Raw genomic sequence first — 24,379 nt, forward strand, 5'->3', positions numbered from 1 at the left:
AAGCAGTGTGATGATGGCTGAGGCCAGAGGAGCACTAGTTCACCCCCTCCACTAGTGTCTTAAAGGACACCCTGAGGGGAAGCTGGAGAATGACAGAAATGGGACAAAGCGTGCTGCTGAGCTGTAGGCTGACAGGTCAGAAACATTATCAGACTTCACTTGTATGACAGACTCTGGTGTTTTAACACACATGATAATGTGATCAACATTCACTTCCAGCTGCGTTTAGGTGGAAGCAATCCCACATGACTGCCAGCCCTTCCTCTCTCCCCAAGCCCTGTTCTCCATGCCTAGCAAACAAGAGCCAGACACCTCCTCTCCCAAACACTGATTTCTGCCTGTCTAGGCAATGCAGTTTTCTGGGATCACATACAGGATCTAGGACTAAAACTATGTGTTTATTCTTTGCATTATATTTCTGATTTGGATATACATACAACAGCCCAGGAACTGTCAGTGCTCTGCCTGGTTACAGGAAGGAAATAGCTTGATTACATTATGACCTCTAGTTACATATTTGTTAGCTTATCTGCCTAGAAAGAAAAGCAAGAAACATCTGATTACAGGCCAGTGAGGACAGGTTTTCATTAAAACAGCTTTGAATTGGTTTATTCTACTGTCCAGCAACAACTGACTGTAAATGTGAATGATTTTTCTTTGCCTTTTTTTCTTCCCCCCCCCCCATACAAATACACTTACAACATCCAGGACAAAATTTGCTAAGTATACAAAAATAATTCTCATCTACACAACAATATCCTTTGCATTAACTTTATGAAACACACAATTAGCTACATCTGAAGTGCCTGGGAATGTAGCTGAAATGTTCTCTTCTCCCATCCCCATGTGCAAAGACCCAGTCCCATATGTAAGTATAAGATATCTCCAAGAAACATACACTTGGAAAATCAAATTAAAGTAATGCCATACTTCAACTGATTTTGTGGTCATAAGAATTAAGCTGTATTTGCAAAGAGCATGAAAAGGCTATCTATTTTCTATGTGGGTGTAAATTCATCAGAATTATATATCCTGAATGAGAGAGAATGAGTCCTCTCAGCTGCTCACATAGAAAGGCAGGAAGCAGAAAGATAGAAACAGATGGTCTTGAGATTTTCCAATTACAAACCTTTTTGGCAATATATAACTGGAGGAATTCCAAACATTTGTCACTTTGACATTGCTTTGAGGTAAGTAATAGGATTTTGGTACTTACAAATTCTGAAACATGCTGCAATTTGAAGACTAAAATCAGCTATCTAAATCAAAATCATTACTCAAGGAGTTAAAGTCACATTTTAGAACAGGCACCAATATAAGAGAAGCATCTCAAAAGGCATAAGGAAAACTATTTTTAATTTGATGCTTATTCATAGATTCACTAAGAATCTGCAATAGAGCCAGAAGATATAAGCCACTCTTGAGCAGGCTGGGCACGCTTACACTGTTGCTGACACTGTAAAACTGAAACCCACCATAAGGATAAGAGGCAGACTGCTAAACACAGCATCCCACAAGATGAAGAAATCCTCCATTCCTCAAGGGAGCATTACCCCTAAACTTCTGTCTCGGTTGCAAACAAAGGAACTTGGAAATCTGCATCCCTCCCTTCGGTTGCTCAGTGGGTATTTTTAATTTCTGTTAAAGAACTGCAGTCCTTTAAACCCTGAATGCTTGAGGATATCTTCTTTTATCATTTGCAAGTGTTATTCCTAGTATGTTATAAAAAAAGAATTAGCTAGCACTGGGGTGCACAAAAGGTGTATAAATAGAACTGAGTGGGCACCTCCTACAGGAGCTCAGAGCAGTGTGTGTGTGTGTGTGTGTGCATGCACATGTCTAATACAAGAGCTAGGTTTAACACTCGGACAGTCATAGCTATCGGAGCTCTCAGATTTATCTGTGACCTACCACAGAAACTGGGAGTGGGGGCTTGAGCTAATAATTTCATGAAGTAGTAATCATAGATGCACAAATCTACCATTTTTGAAGGGGGGAAAAACCCCCTCATTCCTGGGTTTTGAGGGAAAACAGAAAAGGAAAAAAGTAACTTACAGCACTCCCTTTATACTACAGCTGTATAAATGTAAAGTATGTCAGTACTCCAGGTTCTCATTTTACATTAGGTAAATTAACTATGTAATGATTGATTCCACATCTTGATTCCAATGCTTGATTCCACATCTACAGGTACCCCTGCCTTCATATTAAAGAGCGCTACAGAACCTTATCAGACTCAGACAAGAAACCCACGTAGAGAACCACATACTTTCCCACCCTCACAAAGTTATTCTTCCTGGTTATTCCAATGTGGAAACTGAAAGAAAGCTATAAAAATCTTCGGGTCACTTAGTAACAGCTAAAGAAAAAAGAGAAACAGAGTGGGTATTAATTTAATTCTGTAGGATGGTGTGGAGGTTTCAATATCAAAATTTCTGTCAGAATCTAAAACCAGCAAAGAAGTGAATTTTAAATTTACTCTGACAATGATAAAACTAACAGTATGTATGAGAAGACACGGTACTTAACACTCAGTAGAAAACAGAACTGAGAAATCTTCCCAAAACCAGAGCTAAAGCTTTCTAACATAACCCAAACCATGGCTATAACTTCAATAATTGCAGCCCATACAAACAGAAATGGAAGGAGTTACTAGTAGTTCATTGGACTGGTCAAAGCCATTCAAAATCAGAACTTCTGTCCATTGATGTGAATCTTTTATATGAGAAACTTGCTTTCACATCCAGAAAATAAAACCTGTGCTTACTTGTTATTGGTGGGTCCTGTTGCCAAGACATCTGATTGCAACTTTGGGAAAAATCCTTGTTCGTATTTCCCTTGGCCAATCTTCATATCAAGTAAGTGTGGGTGGATAGCCGTGTGATCGATCTTCATCAGCCGCTGCTCGATAGACTGAGCTGCAAGTTACAGTCACAGGTGAACAACTGCATTAGCGAACCACCTGAAGACACATGCTATGACAACAGAAGCGGTCATGCTCTGATCCCTGAAAACGCTCTATAAGAGTTAAATAGTGACTTCAAACCCAGAATTCTGTCACTTACAGAAGTGAGGGAGCATCTGCGCTGTTATGTTGTTATTTAGCTTTTAGTTTCTTCACCCAACACAAGTAGGACTAGCACAAGCAAGTTAGCTGTTAAACGAGCAAGGATTCACAGGAGCCTACGAGATGCGTTATGAACTGGCAAGAGCAGTCCAATCTTTCACTGCAATTCACTATTTAGTTTTAACACTCCTTCAGCAGAATTGAGACCTCTAAGGCTGGTTGCAAGTCTCTATGGGATCAGGCACCTTGCTCTGCCCCAGACATTGCACAGGAGGCAATACCCGAGTTTTACAAACATCTGGCACTTATCATGATCCTCTTTCCAAAATTAGATATCCCACTACTGGATGACAGGCCTTCAAAAAGCATAGCTAACTGTAATAAGGCTTGAGCAGCATCAAGAAGATGAACAGATGCTTGGAAAGAGGGGAGGAAACTATGGCAAGATTGGAGAGGAATTTCAGCTCTGTTGAGACTCATGTAGTTCAGTCATTTGCTTTAAGAACATGAGGATTTCATCTCAAATCTCAAGCATGGTGAAATCTGTCACCCTCTCAACATTGAGTCAGATGCACTGTGAAGGAAAGGGGAAAGGAGGTGTATGGGGAAAATCAGCATTTAATTAGCAACTTTAATATTCATCTCTCTATAGCCCATCCATTAACAGGCAGGCCTGTCCTTTTCAGCATATCGCAACTACTGAATATGCAGAATGTGGAAGCTAAATCCATTTTCCATTTGTCAGGAACAACACAGAACTCATTTCCTTTTTTATAAAACTGTGATGGGAAAGAAACTGTCAGGAGATTTACATACATTACCCTTGGAAACTCAGCAACATTTTTTCCCCCACTAAAATAATAAATAAATAATCCCTTCATGAGGTTTTCTTTTGGAAAAAAGGGCTGGGTAGTGTGGGGTTAGAGGGTTTGAAGAGTTCTGAAAATAGGAAGTTAAACAAACAGGTGCTGGATCGGTGCTCGGGTCACATATATTCTGAATGGGAAATAGGAAGGAAAGTTGGCATTACTATCTGTTTGCTGCGTTTCACAAGACAGAAAATGAGGTTCCGGTGCCACAATATCTACCAAAACTAGACGCTGAATAGACAGTCGACCTGCAAATTAGAATTGGTTTTAGATAGTTAAGTAGACACAGGATTTCTATTTCTGACACATTTGTACCAAGTAAAATGCTCGGAAGGAATTATACAAAAAATCCCCATGGGAAGTGTGTGTTTACCCCAGTTCATTAATGTGTGTCCCAACAAATTTAAGACCATAATTTCCCTGTATTACTTGGAAATGAAATAAATACTTGCACAGTAAGAAACTCAAGTGTAATTTGAAAATGCATCTTGTGACTGTAATAGAAAAAAACCCTAAGTCTTAGTGTACAGCATACTATTCATTAACATGATAGCTGAAGCTACCAGATATGCCACACAGGATTATGTCCCCAGCATCCCCTGCTGCTCTATCCAAATGGCATAAGGCAAAAGAAGGTCTTTTTACAGGAAGGGGCAGATGAGGCCAGTGGAGCAGACACCGGGGTTCCTCGGTGCCACTGGTGCTGGTCCCACCACCATGGTGAAGGAAAGTTCTCCTGGCAATGGAACAGAAGCTGCCTAAAATGAGAAACGGCGAGCCCAGCTCCATGGTTTGGCTTGTGTTTATTAAAGGCACCAGCCCAGCAGAGCTCGAAGGGAATGTAGAGGCTCTCACTCTTTTGAGGGTTTAAAAGCATAATGATGTTTTTGCCTAGGGAAAATAAGGACACTGCTGAGTCATCCTCAGGTAGCTTTAGGGCTTCCTCGCTGGCTGCAATGCTCAGATAACTAAGGACCTATATTTCTTTGTGGCTGACACTGTACTTCTGAATATTTTACTAGCCTGTCTGAACATACCTGCTTCTTTCAAAGTGCTGCATTTCTGATAGTTGGATGTCCGCAGTGCAGGGGCCCTTACATTATACAGCTTTATTTTCTCAATTCGGGAATCAAAAACTCGCAGAAAAGGGTCCTTCTCTTCCCACTGGGAGATTATCTTATTGTCTATGAAGGTTGCAAACATCTGTGTTTCGATGAAGTGTGAAAGGAATGGGAGGTAAGGCTCAGGTTGGTCCGAAAGGAAGGAAGCCTGAAATACAGAACAGCTCATTAGTGCCATATTCCCACCTGCCATTGAGATGACAAGCTGTCCTGCAGCAGAGAACTGACCCAGCAGCCAACGGGAAGGCTTGGACAAGGCTTCCCCACCACAGAAACCCCTCTCAGAATTGTGAATCCATCTGCAAAGCGGTTTGGTTCACGGGTCACCTCTTCAATCACAACTGTGAGAAATAAGTAGTTGTGGAAACTTTGTGACAGGTAGACTGTCACAAACGAAATATGGAGTTATTGAAGTGTAACTCCAGCTTTTTCAAAGCAGCCTAGCAGCTACCACCTGCAGGAACAAGCCCTGTGCAACCCATGGCAGACCACCACCAGATGAGCCCACTTGGGACCTCTGGTTTGGCATCCCTGCCTGGGACCAAATCACTTAAGTACGTATCAATTGGCACACAGTGCACAACAGCTAATTCTCTCTTGTAAAGTCATTCAGGGAAATCAATCACGAATTTCCAATAAAAACTGAGTGTGTGCCCAAGTCTGTAACTGAGCTTTGAAAACTCTAACCTTAATAGCCCATTTTATTGCAGAAGTATCAGCAGAGATTGCCTAAATAACACTTGCCTTATGAATGCTGCACCATTCAATGCCTGAATACAAACAAGATCAATAAAAAGCATGTCAGCATTTTTCTGATCAAAAGCTGACTCAAATCAGTATTTAGTCTGTTCCTGCCTCTTTAGCCTTCTACCATTCTCCTTAGAGAAGGACTTGTGTCTGAAAAAGCTGATGGCTAGGAGAGCTAACTACTTTGCAAGGTCACTCAGAAATAACTGTGTAAGCTTCCCAAGATTTCTCATTCCTTTTGCTAGCCTACAGTCTCTTTATTTCCCCATTTGTAATCTCAGCTTTCTTTTCACTCTAGTGTACACACTAAGGTAGGGTCGTAACAGTACTCTTCTGCCATAGGGATGTGATAACCTTCTACAGAGCAACACTACCCATTAAAAAAAAGCTGTACTGTGAGATTAGGAGACAAGGACTGGATTTGGTTTTTGCCTTGTGTGTGCACCTCTCTTCTCACCAAACAAAAAAAGAAAGAAATTAAAAAAAGTCCATTTCCATTGCTACCCTTTCCACCAAACCCACAGAGGAAGCCCCATCAGCTGGGCAGAAACCTGCCAGCCTGGTTCATACAAGCCAGGACAGCTCTGACCAGCTCAGTGAATCTGCACCAATTCACTTTGGCAGACAATCTGGCCCTGTGTAATCAAACCAGATAAATCTCTCAGTGAGGCAGATGAAGAACAGGGAATTAAAGAGTACCTAGGCTATATACACACATTACATAGCTGTTCTCCCTCCCTCCCTCCCTCCCAAAAGCACTTTCAGATGGAAAAATGAATACATGGCTATCTTTACTTTGTCAAAGTTTTGCATTTGTTCCCTGTTTGTCAGCCACGACTCCATATCGGGGGCAGCCTGAATGACGAAAGCCTCATAGTCTGCGAACATCTGCGTGAAGCGGTTGGCGAACACCTCGCGAAGCTGCACGTTCAGTTTGTAGTCCCTCAACTCCACCTCCTCACAGGGCAACTTCCCATCCTTCTCCTTCTCTGCAAGGGGAGCCGTGATGGTCATTTTTTCCATTGTCACACCAGTTCTTTTGGCCAGGGCCTGCAGGCGGGCAATCGTCTCATTGCCCTTCAGCAGCTCGTACATGTTGAGGGCGTTGCTGGGGATGTTCCCGTTCTTTTTGTCGTTCACCAGGTCACTAAGGACCAGGTTCTTGAGTTTGGTGGCGCTGTCGCTGCAGTGCAGGTTACCCTCCGGCGGGATGCCAAACTGCAGGAGAACCTCGGAGATTTCCTGGATGAACTCCAACTTGTTGGGGAACTGGGGGAATTCCTCTGGCAGCTCGATGAAATGGTTATCGATGTCCACAAAGCACAGGTTTGCCTGAAATACAGATAAAAGTTTCAAAATGGATGCTCAGCATAGAATTGTCTTCCTCCTGGCAGTGTTCAAGGACAGGGTGGATGGGGCTTTAAGCAACCTGGTCTAGTGGAAGGTGTCCTTGCCAATGGCAGGAAGGCTGGAACTCGGTGAGATTTAAGGTCCCTTCCAACCCAAACCATTCTATGATTCTCTAATAAATAGCCCTGTTTTCCTAAGGTAAGAGCTTTCAGCAGAAAGCCAAGAACACACATATGCAGGAGACTTTAGCTGTGTTGTCTAGCCTATGACGCTTCAGTAAAGCTGAAGACTGAATAAATAAAGCGTCCTGCCCTCTCCTGCTCCCTCAGGACTTGCAGATTCCAAACTTCCCACTGCAAAGATTTGATATCCCCTTCCAGACTGGCCAAGGACACACCAGCGAGCACAATGTGCAGTGCCATTTCTCAGCACATGTAAAAACTATCTGTGTTGAATTATCACATCTCAAGGACATGTTTATTTTACCAGGACCCAACTGCAAGAGGATTCTGTAGCTGTGCTACCAAGGAACGAGATGCTCAGTGAGAAAGATGACATTGCTACAAGCGAAGCTACAAAATAAGGGTACCATGCAAATCCTTTGGGATCATGTCTGAGTATAGCTTGTTCACTGGAGGTCAAGCCCCATTTCCCCGCTCCCCTTATTCCCTGTTTCCATGAAGGCTTTTAATCTTGGCAATTCCTCTGCCTGAGATTTAAACACAGTGCTCTTAGACAGCTTTGCTACGAATGGAGATGGATCTCAGCCCATAAGATTAAAGCTAAGTGAAGACATTAATCTAGCGGAGCAGATACTTTTTGCTAGGGAAGTGTCAATGGGGGGATGGAAGAGCCCTACATAAAAATTAATTACATTGCAAATGCACCCTCAGGAATAACAGCAGAATGAAAAACAGTAATCGATCTCCTGGACTGCAGCTTATTTCTGAAATTCACTGTCTGAGTGCACTGTGCTGAATAAATCTTAAACCAGGTCAGATTCCCAAGGTGCTGAGCTCTGATGGGTTTTACCCTGGCACAAAGCTGCAGAACGGGAGATGCAGAAACCCACAGGGCAGGGGCAGCAGCAGATCTCTGTTATGCCTTACTTGGCCATTAGCTCAGCTCCTCTGCCTGCTCCAAAGTGCTTGTGCTGTTCTTGACTTCTCACCAAAGACTGTAGACTAATCTTCAGATTATGTGAACAGAAAGGACTTATTTTCCTCCTTCTGAAAAGGTTAATTTTCAGCAGGACAATACATTCCACAGAAAACATGGTTATAAAATACTGGATACTTTAGGGACATGTTTGACATTAAACACCTTTCGCATAGATACTTTGAAGTGTATTAGCATTAATTTGGTAAAGCAAAGTGTCCCTTCAGATCGCTTTTTCATAATAAATCTGGATTGTACAAAGAAAAGCGTATCTTCATCCAAAACAATTTGCTTTACTTAGCTATACAGCTTTGAAGAGTTGTGGTATGCATCGGTGCGGTTCCTTAGCTCAGGGACTGTCTTCTTATCTATCAATATTTCATTTCAAAGGCTTTTTAATTTCAGCTCTGCATATAATTTACGAAATTTGAAAAATGAGATTTGGATTCAGAAAACCCTCAGGGAATTGGTCTCACTTCTCTCTTCAGAAACATCCGATGATTAAAATTAATGAAGGCAGATTAGTAACCTTAAAACAGCATGATGGCCAGTTGTTAGAATTTTTATCTCTAACAAACAAATGGTTTATATTTAGAGCAAGAGCTTGAAAAGCTAGCCCCTGGCCTGAACAATAAAGGAATGCTAAAGCAAACAGCACTTCATCACTGCTTGCATGTCGAAGGATTTTCTATTTTTTTTTATTATCTAGAGGAATTTAAGATCCAAGGTCTTGCCTGTTCAATTCCCCTTCTTTCTTTCCCTCTCCCAGTTACTGGACTTGTGGTGTTCATAAATGCTAATATTTTTCATACATCAATATTTGTTATATATCATGGTGGGGGGTGTGTGTGTTTCCACCCCACTATTACTCTTCCCTCACTGGCAATATCTAATTTGTTATTCCAGCAGTACTTCAAGCCCATCATATTAGAACTTTAATTTAAGCAAAATGACAGCTTAATCTGCTAACTAAAACACATGACTAATAATTTTTAAAATCACAGTAATTATGTAATATTAGCATGGTTTTACTGAAAAGCGTAGCTAGATACCAGCTTCTTTTCCACACCAATGCAAATTTCATGCAATTGGGTCATTGTATCCATGAGGCAAGACTTGATTTGCACTGTTACATGCCACTGATCCTAACAATCAGGCACCCCCACTTAATACTTAAAATAGACCTTTATTAACAACTGTATTATCCTTGCCCTGTGTTTATCCCTCCAGTTCCACATACAAACTCCCCCTCCAGCATATTCTCCCCTGCTGCTGCTCTCAATCTGCCTCCTCAGTCAGGGCACCTACCTGCAAGCCTTAGGGACCCTGCCCCAAGGAAAGATCTGTGCATGAAGCTGAGCACAGCACTAGCACCGCCACGAGATGTCACAGCCATGCAAGCCCAAGTTAAAATGCATAGCATGGTCTAGAGATGGGTCCAGTCACTATCTCAAATGCAGACAGGCTAGCCATATTGCAAAGACTTTGCACTATGGAGAGTGATCAGTGGCCAGGTTAAAATGTGAAGCGGTTTTAATCATCTTGGTGAAATTTTGAGGAGAAGGATCTCCATTTCCCTCTACCACCAGTGATCTGAACACCTAGATTAGGAGGACAACCTTTCCATCCTTTTTAACTCTGTGGAAAAAGTGATAGACCAGGCAAAGTTTTCACTTCCCACTGCATGGGAGGACAGAAGATCTTCAAAAGACCACCCTTGGATTGAGTCAGTATTACAGAAGTAGGTATGCATGTATGCCTATAGGTGGTTCACAGGCATGGAATTAATGCAGATCTGGCTTGTTTGTAATGAACCTCAACCCAGCCAGGAACTTGTGTGCTCATGCAAGGGTGGGACGAGGCTGGCAGGACAGGGTGATACTTCTCATCAGCAACAGGGGGACAGGTTTATGCCATTGGACTCTTCATTAGGGACTGTAGTGACAGGACAAGGGGTAACGGGTTCAAACTTAAACAGGGGAAGTTTAGATTGGGTATAAGGAAGAAATTCTTTTTTGTTAGGGTGGTGAGGCACTGGAATGGGTTGCCCAGGGAGGTTGTAAATGCTCCATCCCTGGCAGTGTTCAAGGCCAGGCTGGCCGAAGCCTTGGGTGGCATGGTTTGGTGTAAGGTGTCCCTGCCCATGGCAGGAGGGTTGAAACTAGATGATCTTAAGGTCCTTTCCAACCCTAACTATTCTATGATTCTATGATCTAGCAACTGCACCTGAGATCCAGATTCATGAAGACCATCCCTGAATGAAAGGCTCTGTAGCCCACTGTCAACAGGACTTTGACAGTGACAAAGAGCAACAAAACCTGATGAAGCATGCGATCTAGGGAAAACATAGAAACTTTCAGTGTCATAATAAGAAGCAGGAGAACATTCAAAAGTCAGTATACTTAGTGGTACTCATTAAATTCAGGAATGCACTGAGAAGGGCCGTGGAGACTTCCCCTACTGTCTCGCTCCGGCTGGCAAACAGCCTTCACAGTGCCAGAGAAGGTTCCTAAGACCAGGCATGGCATTTTCCAGCAGGCATACATGCAGATATTAACAATGCATTCCAAGATTGCATCCCCAAAGGTGGAGACTGACCTCCTGAGGCAGCTCCAGCTTGGAGCGGTCGGTTCCCTCCTTGGACTGCAGCCCCATCAGATAGGGAACAGGAGCGTCCAGAAAATGCAGGAGAGAGGCAGGAAGGATGGGGACATACACGTGCTGCCACTGAAACGGGAACAACAGCGTTGTGATCCCCTCTGCCACCGTCATCAGCCGCTGATAATCTAGACAGGGAGGGAGAGAGGGAAAGACAGACATTGAGTTATCTTTGTGTTTCACTTTTGAAATCAGCTTGGCAAGGACATCAGTGAGAAAACAAAACAGAAACCATGTTTATGTGGTAAGATGTGTGAAAATAAGACAGTACTTAAAACCCTTACACACTATTTGTCAAAACTCATTACCCCCGGGAAGAAACTGCTGAGCATAAATATTCATATCTTATCTGGATCTATTATGTCATTAGATTCATTTATTAAAAGCATACCAAAAGTTCTCACTATAGTACAGGATAATAATACTCTAATTCTATAAAAAGCATGTATTTTTATAAGGAAAAGAGAGAAGAAAGAAGTGAACTTGAAGGAAACATTGTGGTTTCTCTCTTGCTCCTGTCTGCCTGCTTCTGCTCCACTTGCTACTACTAAGTTTCAGATTTGCCTTGGCCACATACCAGCAGAAGTTTACAGTCCCTAAGTATTTAAAAGCACCGCTTGTAAATAAAACCCAAACAGAAGCCTAGCAGAAATTTAGTTGTCAAAAATATTCTGTATAGCTACCATATTTACACTGTATTGTTTCCCCAAATCTGTATTTAATCCACTAGTTCACTGCTTTGCAATGTTTGGCTCAAATAAACATTTCATGCTTTACTTTTTAAATTAAAACTTAATTTGATCCAGCTGAGCTGCAAGAATATTTGGATATGAGTAAATTATTTTCCAACTACCCAGCTGGCATGATGCAATACCACAACCTGTTTGTTAATATGAGGGAATCTAGATTTGAGAGCACTTTGGGTTTTGTTTCTCTGTTTTCCTTTAAATAAATAAATAAATCACATGTTGGTATTAAAGAGAAGGGCATCTTTACAGTGAATAGTAAACTGCAGGCAATCCATCAGGAAACACGTAAAGGGCCCTGGCTCTTGTAAGCTGCAGGTGAATCTGAAACCAGATGATTTTCTTACTCCCCATTACAGCAGCTTCTGCCTTAATAACACCCCCCCCCCCCAAATTTCTAAGAACATGGAGGTACTTAAACCCCAATTCCTTAAGAATCTTAACTTGCCATGAAGCAGCAGCACACCTCATTTAACAGTGTTGGTTAAAGATAGGAACACCAAAGCATAAGTTTGTGTAAGTGTCCTTGAACTTACACAAGGTGCATGGCACAGAGAAGACCGGGTGTCAGTTCCAATTCCTGTCCTGGGTCTCTGCTACCTGTGAAAGCTTCTTTTTACTATTTGCAGCTCCAGTGCACGGTACACCATCAGTAACCACCAAAAGCAGCAGAAGGGATGTCTCTTCTATGGCTGCATCCTAAACCAGTTCTCAAGTTCTCGTCAGTGCCCGGCAAGTCTCATTGAGCAAAGGGTTTTTTACTCTCACCAAGCCCAGACCCGGATCCTTGGTAATGGTTGGGTTGTTGCCCATCTCTTCTAGCCCCTCTGCCTCACTCCATAAAATTAAAGGTATATGTATGAACCTGGTCTTGAGTCTGCTAAGGCTGCTTTTTTCCTATAGCCCCGCTGTCTGCTTTTGCCTGCATAGGAACCCAGCCTGGCCCTTTCCATTTCCTGAACAAGCCAGCCTGATGCCCTGGCAGACATCCGCAACAGTACTGCCATCTGACATAGCTCAGCTATTAGGAGGTCACTGGCAAGATGAACTTGAATAAATATGCAAATTAAAACAACAAATTGCATAACCCATTCTCCTTCCTCGTAGCACCTCTTTGTGGAAAACCAGCCTCGATCTGCGGAGGTCAGCCAGGTGGGCAAAACCATTTTTCATCTTGTCTTACTAATAGCTAGTCACTCAATCTTCAAAATGATTTTCATGCGCACAAGTCAGTCTCAAGGTTACACCTCAAAGCCATTCCCAACTACAGATCAGCCATTTATGAATCCCTCCTTGTGCAATGGTCTATAATTACACAGGTCCATGTGCTGTCTTGCTGAGGAGCACCTATACAAACTGAAACAATACTACTGGTGAACCCCTTAAGCACCTAATAACCTTTCGTAACTCTGAAAGCTTTAGAGGTTTAAAACAAAAAACACCAAATATAGAAAGTAGCATGTCTTGGTATCCATGAGACCATTTCAAAGTCTGTTCTGAGCTACATAGCCTGAAATAATACTGCTACAGATAGTAGCTACAGCTGCTACAGCGCTTGCTAAGGGCTTGGTGAAGAGTGGCTGGAAAGCTGCCTGATGGAAAAGGACCTGGGTGTGTTGGTCAATAGCCAGTTGAACATGAGTGTGCTCAGGTGGCCAAGAAGGCCAACGGCATCCTAGCCTGTATCAGAAATAGTGTAGCCAGCAGAGCCAGGGTAGTGATCATCCCCCTGTACTGGGTACTGGTGAGTTTTGGGCCCCTCACTACAAGAAAAGCATTGAGGTGTGGAGTGTGTCCAGAGAAGCACAATGAAGCTGGTGAAGGGTCTAGAGAACAAGTCTTATGAGAAGCAGCTGAGAGAACTGGGGTTGTTTAGCCTGGAGAAAAGGAGGCTCTGGTGAGACCTTATTGCTCTCTGCAATGGCTTGAAGGATGAGAGGAAATGGCCTTATGTTGTGCCAGGGGAGGTTTAGATTGAATATTGGTAAAACATTCTTCACTGAAAGGGTTGTCAAGCATTGGAACAGGCTGCCCAAGGAAGTGGTGGAGTGACTACCCATGAGGTATCTAAAAGATGTGTAGATGTGGCACTTAGCAAGGTGGTGGACTTGGCAGTGCTGGGTTAATGGCTGGATTTGATGATCTTTATGATCTTTTCCAACCTGAATGACTCTACAGTTCTATGTTTCTTTGTGTTCAGGGTCCAATCTCTGATTTGTACACAGGACATTTCCCAAGAGAAACTGCTCAAGGAGGATAATCCCAGGACAAAGTGGCCCCTATGGCTCCTATTGCAACTGCCACCTCCTACCAGCTGCTTAGCAGGATTCGGCACAGGTCTGTCTCTCATACTTAACCTTCCCCCTAATTGAAGAAGAAGGCAAAAGAGTTGAGTTCAAGGAGTCTGGATCCAACCCCTTTTTCTGGCAGCATCTGCCAGGGGCCCTTGGCCAAGTCCCTGCATCTCACTTCTTGCGCAGGACAAATAACTGCAGCAGGGATCCGCTCCACCTCGAGTCGGCAGTTCTGCTGCATGAGCATGGAGATGGATATGGTTTTGGCATTTGAACATCAATTCTGAACACCAATTCACTACAAATGTAACTCTGAAAGAGGGCAAAATTTGACACATATTGGGCTTGATGCTGATTCTCCATAATACAATAATAGGACAATAACCAATCAGTACAGTATTACAATAGATACTGTGCATGCAGAAATATCTACCCCGAAGAGCTTAAAGTCCAAACACAGGCAGTGACTGAGAAAACAAGACAAAATAATCCTTCTCTTTTCATTTTACAGATTTGGGATAGAAGCTCTAAGATCTTAAGCAATTCACAAAGCTCAACATAAAAATTACTTTTCCTAGTACAAAGGAATCTGATATCTCAAAATCCTTACCATGCTGCAGCAAAGTTTAACCAAGTTTCTTTAAGAGAGGAAAGGGATGACCCTGCCCAGAACAGCTGAGACCTCCCTCATTCAAGTGCTACCTCCAAAACAGGTTGGAATCTTTGATCATAATCAAACAAAAGAGAATTTCACCTGGGACATTCTCAGCAAAGGCCCAACCATGGAATTTGTGAGTATAAGAGCACACACGTGCTCATTCAAACCAGAAACAGCATTCTTGCTGTGATCAGTACACTGATCACAGTTTCAATACACCTAGCCTTCCTGATAAAAAACAATTTGGCAGTTTTCCAGCTGTCTTTTCCAGTAACCTACCAAACGTAAGGTAGAAAGCTGCTAAAGAGCTGGAGTCTCAGCTTGGATCTTCTAAATCTGGTACAATGCTTTAAAAATAGACCATGCTTCCTCTTTCTTTTCCCTTTTAAGTCCTGCTTTACATTCAATTTGAAAGCACTTGGAAGCATTTGAAAAGATGGGTTACCTGGACACCGCTTCATTTCCTCTACTGCTTTTTGAACATGCATGAAGTACACCTACAAATACATGCAAAGCCATGTATTTAAATACGCATCCTGAAAGATGATAATCAGATCCCAAAGAATAATTTTTCTTCCCTTATCAAAAGGAAGAAAACAATTCTAAGCAATCATTTTAAACAAAACAAAGCCAACAACAGAGAAAACAATATAAACCAATGAACCTTAATGAGAAAGAGCTAATTCTTTAGAGGGAAACATCCGAACTGGCTTTAAAACATTCTTTTGATTTATAAGTTTTTCCACATGCTACCTTTACAGTCGAAGTATTATAAGCAGTATCTGTTGAACTGCTACTTTTTGTAACAAGTATGGATTAGCTGAACCAGGTATATCAGAAAAAAGGGAAAATAAAAGGTAATATTCTGCTTTGAGCTCTGAGTGCGAGTCAGGAATGGCACACAGTGAAGCCTGTCTAGGAGCTTGTCAACTTCAGAACTGTAATGTTTATATATAGCATAATGAAGATGAAAAGGGGAATCTGAAATTCACATCTGAGACAAAAATAGTTTATGAAAGCAAAGGTTTTCAAATCAGGTCTCAATAGCTCCACAGCATCAATGCATATAAAGTGTTGCAGACTTCAAAGTGCCCTGGAAGCTTCCATCTTTCATCTGGCTTGTATACTGGCAGCTGTGATGACTGACCAGCCAGACCAGGTGATTTTCAAGAGATATTCAGATGAAATGCACAAAAAGACTTCAGGAAAGGTTGGTCACAGAATCATAGAATGGTTGGGGCTGGAAAGGACCTTAAGATCATTGAGATCCAACCCCCCTGCCATTGGCAGGGACACCTCACCCTAGACGATGTCGCCCAAGGCTCTGTCCAACATGGCCTTGAACACTGCCAGGGATTCTCCATAGAAAGCACCTTGCACCAGTGCTGCATTCAGGATGCTTGTACAGGTCAGTGACATAGGGTTGTAACCAGCAGACCATCCTGAAGAAACAACTCATGGCATCTTAATGCCCTTTATCCCTGATGGATGAGTAGATTTATCCATGGGTGACATAGCACGTGAGTTACAAGATAAAAGCAGAGCAGCAATTTATGCAAATCTGAAAATACATATTTTCTTATACACGATGATCAAGATGAGACTGCATCTAATTGCCTGAACTAAGAATTACCCTCTGAGACTGGGGGTCAGCTCTGCCTCAAGGGGAACATCCTGAGGCCACTATTCACTGAGGCCAATTCTTCTCATTTTCCCATGCTGGCAAATGCTTAATGGAAAAAAATCACTTCCACTTCAATAAATTTCCATTTATCCATGTCACAGCTTGCCATCAGTGATTCAGCATAAATTAGCTTATGATTAAGAGCCACCTTAAGAATTAATTCACAGGAAAACTTGAATTAGCTCCTATTACCAGCATGGTTAAGCCTCCGAGAGCAGGGCAAAAGTCTGTGACGAAGCTGGCAAGGGGGCAACAGGACATGTGAAGATGCCCCTGATGACACAGGGAGCCCCTTGCTCTGCACCAGGGCAGCAAAGTGGCGTGGATGGCACAGACTCCACTTAGAAAAGTGGAGAGGTGGTGGAGTGTGTGTGTGCTTAGTGTTAAAAGCAGTTGCCCAATCTTTCCCTAAAGTTCAGTGTGAATATGAACAGGAGCAGGGTTGTGGTATAGACCTGTACTAGCTCCTTCTTCTTGTTTCCAGATGCTTTAAAAACTTGGCTTTTCAGGCCATACTGACCTCAGCTAATAAAATTGAGCAACTTTTAACTAAAAAATGTTTTTGTCTTTTCACCTAAGCTAAAAATGAAGAGTCGATTTGATTATTCTATCCAACTACTTGTCTCCTTTCCAGCAGAACACACACGGCAGTCTCCTCTGACCGTGGTGCTGCTAAGGGCCTAAACCCAGGTCTCTTTCACAGCATTTTATCGCTGTGTAAGTTGCTCTCTCCAACAGCTTTCCACTGTTTTTTAATTAATACTAGTGTGGAGTGCAACCATGGTAAGTAGGGAGCAGAAGAGAAAAGGTTTTCTATGTAACTATTTGGTGTAAAACATTTTAAAAAGCAAGTACATCATGGATGTATTTGTTTAAAAAATCTCCCCCAAAACAGACTTCATAAAAAAGACTTTTCAAGCACTACCTTTTTCAAGGCAATGACTCTCTATATGCAATCATTTGTATTATAATTGCTAAGAGTGAAAAAAAAAAAAAAAAAATTTTGAGGAGCAATTACTCAAACCCTTTGAAAAACAACTTGGGAAATGCTCAAAATTATAATGAGTAGAAACAGCCTAAGCTCTAAGAAGTTTATCTTTGTCTCATCCACGCATTCCCTCTCATGTTTAAATCCCTAGAAATGCAGACATGCGAAATGGATTGCCAAGGTTTCTGCAGAGCTCATAGTTTAATTCATCCCTCTCCAGCAGATGTATCATGCCAGTGTTTTGTTATTGATTCTTGGGAAGCAGCTACCACAGAGCGGACATTGCTGGAAGTTTGGACATTCACAATACCCTTACACCTCCATGGTTACACAGGAGAGCTGTGCTCTGAATCAAATAAAGGGCACTTGCAAGAGTACTGCAAAGACTGCAACCTGAAGAATTATGAAGGACAAATATCTAATCCCTCCCCTTGGTTTTCAAAGCTCCAAAGGTACAATTTGGTCCTATTTAAACTTAAAAGCATTCACTATATGCAGGAAGATATAACCTGAATCCAAAGGCGTTCTCCTTCTAGGGCTTTCAGGTACAGCTTTCTGCATCACCTTTGCTGGCCAAAGTGATGCTTAGAGCAGTCTATTACATTTACCCACCAACAGTGATTTTGATTAATTCCTTTGAAGTCCATGCTGTCTTCATGAACAGTAAGGGCTTGTCTTTTCAGTCTTGCTGTTTAGGCAGGAGCACAGGTCTCTGCCTGTTACCCAGCTATCCTTGCCTTGTTCTGTGTTTTGCCCTAACGCTGCCACAGTAGTGCTTGCTGTTCTTAAGCTGCACAGATGTGTCACAGCTTTAGACTGAAATGCTTTGGTCATACTGGCTTTTGCCCCAGAAGGACACAATTATCCACACACCAACAGTTCCCAAACTGTGGCCTGTAAAGCCAGTGAGAGCCCTGTAGCAGCAAGCTGCTTTGGAGCTTAAACTATAGACCTGAGAGAAATTGAGGATTAAGATAGTTGCCTGTAGTCCAAAACATTTGGGAATGAAGCAACTTAGAAATGAGTTCAAAAATGAGCTCATCATTCTTTTATGTCAATCTCTCCACCCCTCTGCTTAACCACCACAGCTGCAAAGTTGTTAGTCCACTTCCACCCCTGCATTTTCCTAAATGAGGGGATACCACTCCCCTGTAAAACACCATGAACAGAACAACTCGATAATCAAAGTTGACTACAGCAGTCATGGTATAAACAGCTACAGGTCCTGTTCCCTGCAGAGCTGTACCAGACTCTCATATCACGCTGGGAACGCGTCAAGCGCAAACTGAGTAAAGTCACGCAACACCTTCACCTCTTCATTTAGTTAGATTTTCTTGTTCAGGCTGCTGGAAACATTATGTCTCAACTACAGGGTTAAAAATAAATGCTTTCATCACTGACTCCTAGTTCACTAGAGGAAAACCACCCTAGAAAAGCCAGTACAGTCTCCGTGCAACCCTTCTGCCAGCACTTTGCTGCTGTTATCACCAACATCACTCCACTTGACCACCATCCTTCCCGCAGGCAACCCACTCTCACGCTTGCCTATAAAGTTTGGAACCAAAGCTGTTTGACCAGTTGTTCCCATTGTTTGCAGCTTTCACGTCCCCACAGCTCCTTCTTGGCTGCAAATGTAATCTACCTTTAGCAGACAGCTGCTTAGTGAGAAGTTGAAGGTTCTCAGTGAACAGCCAGCAGGCTCATTGTGTGATCAGGGCTGTGCAACAATTTGTATTTTCACTCAACTTCCTAAAATAAGTCTTAATTTTTTAAAAGGAATACAATTTATTTTGTCAAGCTTGAATGAAAACTTTCCTTGTGACAGGGCTAGGAGAACCTCAACAAATTCAGCTTACATTTCCCATACATGTTACTAGCAGCTGTCTCACTGAAAGAGTTTGGTGAACTGAAGTAGGTTTTGGCCCAGTGCTCCGATTCCTTGAGTATTGCAGCATTTCAGTGAATTCTGCCTTTGAGTGAATAATGCTGGCTTGCTTGAAATTGCACCCTGTGGACACAGGAACATCTCCTACTAATCTCTTGTTGAGTTTGGGAAGATTGCAGCAAGGCCAGGCCATGGGAAACAGTCTTTCAAGCAGAAAGGGGAGGAAGGATGCATTTGCAAAATCACTCTTTCATTCGTTATTATGGAATAAAAGATAAGCCCCAAACTTTTCATCTTTTGCCTTGGAAGAGCTTGGGAGTTAAGAAACAATTTGCCCCTGAGCTTAGAGAGAAGACTTCAGTAGTATCTAGGCTGGTTGTATCTCACATAGGGAAAGAGCTGCTTTGTTTTCTTTCTCTGGAATTGCAAGACTGACATTTGAAAGAAACCACAATGCACAATTAGCCAAGCATGCAGCTATTAGGATGTGCCAAAACTGAGGCTTTGCACTTGACTTCCACTCCACATTCCTCACCTCTGGGAACCAGCATTACGATGCTATTTACATAATCACAGAATTTCCCTAGTACGACTGTATCCTTTTCCCCACGCACCATCAATCTGTGTCTATGTTAGATCAGGAAGTAAAGGCCATGCCAAGGACATACCTAGATTCACCAATAATAGAGGGAGAGGAGAAAAACAAAGAAATCTAAATTTTAGAGGGTGGAGAGGATTAATTCTCACTATCTCATTTTTCTTTGCAAAGAAACCCACAGTGAAAACAAACCCTTAAATAATAGCCAGTAATTGGAAGAAAAACACTTATCTAATGTCTGGTGGCACTGAAAATGGAATAAAAATTATTTAGTAGACATTTTGTATCTGTCTTAGGGACTATTACAAAGTAATGCATATGCAGGTTGCTCTCCAGCTGCAGAAAATACAACTAAAATGTAATCTGAAAAGCAGATTTTTCCTAATGCTACTAGTTTACAGTAAAATTCAAAAAAAAAAAAAAAACAACAAAAAAAAAAGAAGAATCTCATTTTTCAGTGAGTCCATAAGCAGGGACCAGAGTGGGAATGATGAGCAGGGATGGGGAGGTATTTCAGTGGTGTTGCTGCTTAATATTGAACCCTGGTGTGAAGTGGCAAAGACAGCACGATTCAAAGTGAGGAAGAAAGGGATAAGCACACGCACACAGAAGCAGAAAGGAGGGGGAAAGCAGCCTAATCAAAACTAACAGCAGGATTTCTGCCTGCACTTCAAACTGAGAGCAGATAAAACCCTTCATTTTCAGTTCTTGAAAGCAAACCCCTGGAGTTCATGTGGACAAGTGCTCTGCAAAGAACTACCAATCCTTTGAATTCAGTCATTTGTTGAAGAACTAACCTCCTTCCACCTCCCTGAACATCTTTCCCCATTCTCAGTCATTTACTCATTAGTATCACTATTATACACTTACTGACCTTTTCTATGACAAACTCAAGCATTCAGTTTTGTAGCCTGAAGGCTCATTACCCATACTCATTTTAGGTGACTTCCCACCTCCTCTCTCCTCCCCACTTCGAGCTGTCTGCTGCTTGAACCACATCTTTTCAGAAGTCTAGGTTTTCATCTCTTCCTTTTTTTTGTTAGAAGTTATCTGCACCTCCCAGCTTCACGTTCATTCTAGTCTGATGAAACCACTTTTTCCCTCAGCCATATTTTACTAATTTAGGGTCAGCATAACCGAAGCCATTTGGGAACTGACATAATAGGGACAGGAATCCAAGTGAGACTTAGAGGAACCTCCAGAAAGTCTGGACAACCCCTTGAAAGTCAGCAACTCTTGAACTTGACTTGTTCAGGCACTTTGGTGCATTGCGTTTGCAGCACATTCCTTTTCGTACCCAAATATCACCAGGGCCAGACTCACAGTAACCAACAACACACAGGAAACAGTAACAGGGTTGTAAAACCCCAGAGCATGCCCAGCACCAAGTCAGGATTCCCAAAATTCGTCATTCTTTGCAGAAAGACACAACCAGGAGAGAAAAGGTACAGGCCAGATTTTCAAAAGCTTGCTGGCATACTTCAACATGGACATCCAACTCTCAGTGCTTTAACCACAACACATCCATCATGCAGGAGAGAGGAAATCTCACCAATCTTCAGTTTGCTATTGAAATTTGAAAAAGAAAGACACTTTCTGCTGGTATTTTTGCAGAAGATATGATTAGTTTCATGCTGTCTTGCAGCACGATTAAGTACAATGTAAGGATAATAATTAAGTGAATTCTATTGCTAGCTGTCACAAGTGATAAATACAATGCATAATTAAACAAGCAGCACCTAGACTGCCTGCAGAAAACAATTATTTAGTGCTTTCATTAGGACAGACTCATTTCTCTCACATTTTTTTTCACAAATCCACTGAAAAATCAACAGCTTTATATTAGATCCTGTGGCCATACCTGCCCAGAGAACAGACCCAACATGCACCACCAGACAAGTGCCCACCTTGTGAGTACAGAAGGATCTGCATCTCCAGAAGAACGCAGGTGAAAACCTGGACCAGGTTCTCCAGGCCCAGCAGCTCGAAGACCTCCCGCAGTGGGTAGTCAGAGAGCGGTAGCTCGTTGGGCCCAGGTCTCTGGCAAATGATGGGCTCGTAAACCCCATAAAACTTCAGTGACCTCCCCGGGGGTGGCAGGGGCACCTCGTAGAGGATGTTGTGGATGTAGCTCTCCAGGGGCAGAGGAGGTGGCTGCTGGGATGTCACTGCCTTATAGAGCTGTATCAGGAACTTCTTGCAGGCTTGCATGAAGGGCAGAGGGGTGATGAGGCAAATGCATTTGGAGACGTACAGTGTGTCTCTGCTGATGTCATAGGAATTGTACCGCTGGAGCTTGGTGAGAGACGTGGCATCGCCCTCGTCGATGCTGCTGGCCAGGGAGTCCATGCTGCATGAGGAAGAGGCGCAGACACTGCTGTATTGCTCTGCATTGTGCATCTGGTAGAGTGTTTGCATGGCTGTGCAGATCTGCTTGCTTGTGACCTCCTCATAGAACGTGAGCACAAACCCATACGTACGAGAGCCATCTTCTCTGGTGATGATGAACGAATGGAGCTGTGGATCTCTGTTGTCTGCCTGTGTCCTGAAAGACAACCCTTTGGGCATACACAGCTAAGAAAAGAGAAAAGGAATAAATGCAATTATCAAAGCTACAATTTTATTTCATTATTTTTGCTTTACAGCCATGTTCTTATCTACCATAAAAGCCATGCATCATGAAATATAACTCCTCTGTAAAGGAGCCCAACAACAAACAGCCTAAAACTGATGCTACTTAAAAGAAGAGGTAGACACGACTGAAGAAAGGAAAACATCTTCCAAAATGACCCATCTATTAAGTCATTACAACTAATTTTCATTACTTTGTGAAATTCTTTTCACTGCTGGATAGTCTTTATCTTATTTACTTAAGCATCATAGAAAGCATCCAGTTTTGTTTTTATTTGCGTATGTTGTGCTCACAGTTCCCTCAAATCAGAGAGCCGAGAAAGTATCTTATACCACTGAATTCAAATTACACAGACTTCTTGAAATTCTTTCATCTTCCCTAATTTTCTTGAAAGAAATGAACCCCAAAACACCCAACATTTGCCTGACAGATACTACCTTGACTTTCTTCCTTAAATGCAAAAAAAAAAGCTTAGATGAGGTGTGTGTATGCGGAAACACCCAAAAATCTATGAAAGCCTTGGTTTTTATTTACCACTCAGCAAAATCTTTTGCAGCGATTCTGCTACACTGTGTTTTTTTTTCCTGAAATACAGCCTTAGTGATAACTTGAGGCATTTTTCCAGGCATTACTCAGGAATTCTATCAGCCATATAATACAAAACAACAAACATGCAGCAAACTTGTTTGAATGTGCGTCAGCATGAAACTCTTTATGTTCTAGCTAAATCAGTATGTTTATAAACTAGGAACTAAAGCTTCCTTTGTACCTTCTATCTAAAGAAATAAAAGGAAAGAGCTTTCTTTTTGAAAGAAAGCTTTCAAAGTGTTCCTCCTGTTCCAAAAGGCAACATTAGAAGCCAGCTTTCCCAAGGGATGTGAACCTACCCATGACTGAGTGCATCCCCTAATGTCTCATCTTTACCAGAAGTAAATGATTCTGATGGTGGAAGAGATCGAGAGAAATAATTATACATTTTCAGGCACATCCTACCCTGAACTTCACCAGTGCACCTTGCACAGACCATCTGACAGCCTGATAAAGCTGCTACCAACCCAGCTGGGATTTAGGCACTTCAGGCTCCCTTCACAACATATAGCAAGCCTCTAAGTTATCTGAGGTAGCTCGCATTCATTGTTCTAAAAGGTAATGTATAGGGAAATAAGTAGCTTGGAGTTGGTAGAATTTAATTCAGTTGATGGTCTTTGCTTACATATAGCATGGAATTGCAGCTGTGCACCAAGCTGTGTGGTTCAGTTGAGTCGCTGGAGGGAAGGAATGCCATCCAGAGGGACCTTGACATGCTTGTGAGGTGGGCTGATGCCAACCTCGTGAAGTTTAACCATGCCAAGTGCAAGGTCCTACACCTGGGTCGGAGCAATCGCAGGCACAGCTACAGGTTGGGCAGAGAAGAGATTCAGAGCAGCCCTGCGGAGAAGGACTTGGGGCTGTTGGTCAATGAGAACCTGAGCATGAGCCGGCTTTAGTGTGTGCTCGCAGCCCAGAAAGCCAACCGTATCCTGTGCTGCATCAAAAGGAGTGTGACCAGCAGGTTGAAGGAGGTGATCCTGCCCCTCTGCTCTGCTCTCTGAGACCTCACCGGGAGTATTGTGTGCAGTTCTGGTGTCCTTAACATAAAAAGGACATGGAACTGTTGGAACACGTCCAGAGAAGGGCCGCGAGGATGATCAGGGGACTGGAGCACCTCCTGTATGAAGACAGGCTGAGAAAGTTGGGGCTGCTCAGCCTGGAGAAGAGAAGGCTCCGTGGAGACCTCCTAGCAGCCTTCCAGTATCTGAAGGGGGGCTATAGGGATGCTGGAGAGGGACTCTTCATCAGGGACTGTAGCGCTAGGACAAGGGGTAACGGGTTAAAACTTAAACAGGGAAGTTTAGATTGGATATAAGGAAGAAATTTTTTTTTG

The 24,379-nt window shown here is 42.5% G+C and overlaps 1 protein-coding gene across 7 annotated transcripts in view; it reads right to left on the reverse strand.

Annotated features, from left to right (window-relative positions):
- DENND5B (DENN domain containing 5B) overlaps positions 1 to 24,379 on the reverse strand; it is a 116,352-nt gene that overhangs the window by 33,715 nt on the left and 58,258 nt on the right. For 4 of the 7 annotated variants that reach the window (XM_061444832.1, XM_061444836.1, XM_061444834.1 and 1 more), the window contains 5 exons: positions 21,731 to 22,397; positions 10,911 to 11,098; positions 6,600 to 7,136; positions 4,974 to 5,205; positions 2,768 to 2,918 (listed from right to left, as the gene is read on the reverse strand). In XM_061444832.1, the coding sequence (XP_061300816.1) occupies positions 2,768 to 2,918; positions 4,974 to 5,205; positions 6,600 to 7,136; positions 10,911 to 11,098; positions 21,731 to 22,397 (1,775 nt within the window). Of the gene's footprint in view, positions 1 to 2,767; positions 2,919 to 4,097; positions 4,185 to 4,973; positions 5,206 to 6,599; positions 7,137 to 10,910; positions 11,099 to 21,730; positions 22,398 to 24,379 lie in introns of all 7 variants that reach the window. The other 3 variants (XM_061444830.1, XM_061444833.1, XM_061444829.1) reach the window with 1 other exon arrangement.

The sequence above is a fragment of the Pezoporus flaviventris genome, unplaced genomic scaffold (assembly GCF_033815535.1).
Source record: "Pezoporus flaviventris isolate CSIRO_AGI_PZ_B2104156 unplaced genomic scaffold, CSIRO_AGI_Pfla_v1 ptg000002l, whole genome shotgun sequence".
In the NCBI taxonomy this organism is placed as follows: domain Eukaryota; kingdom Metazoa; phylum Chordata; class Aves; order Psittaciformes; family Psittacidae; genus Pezoporus; species Pezoporus flaviventris.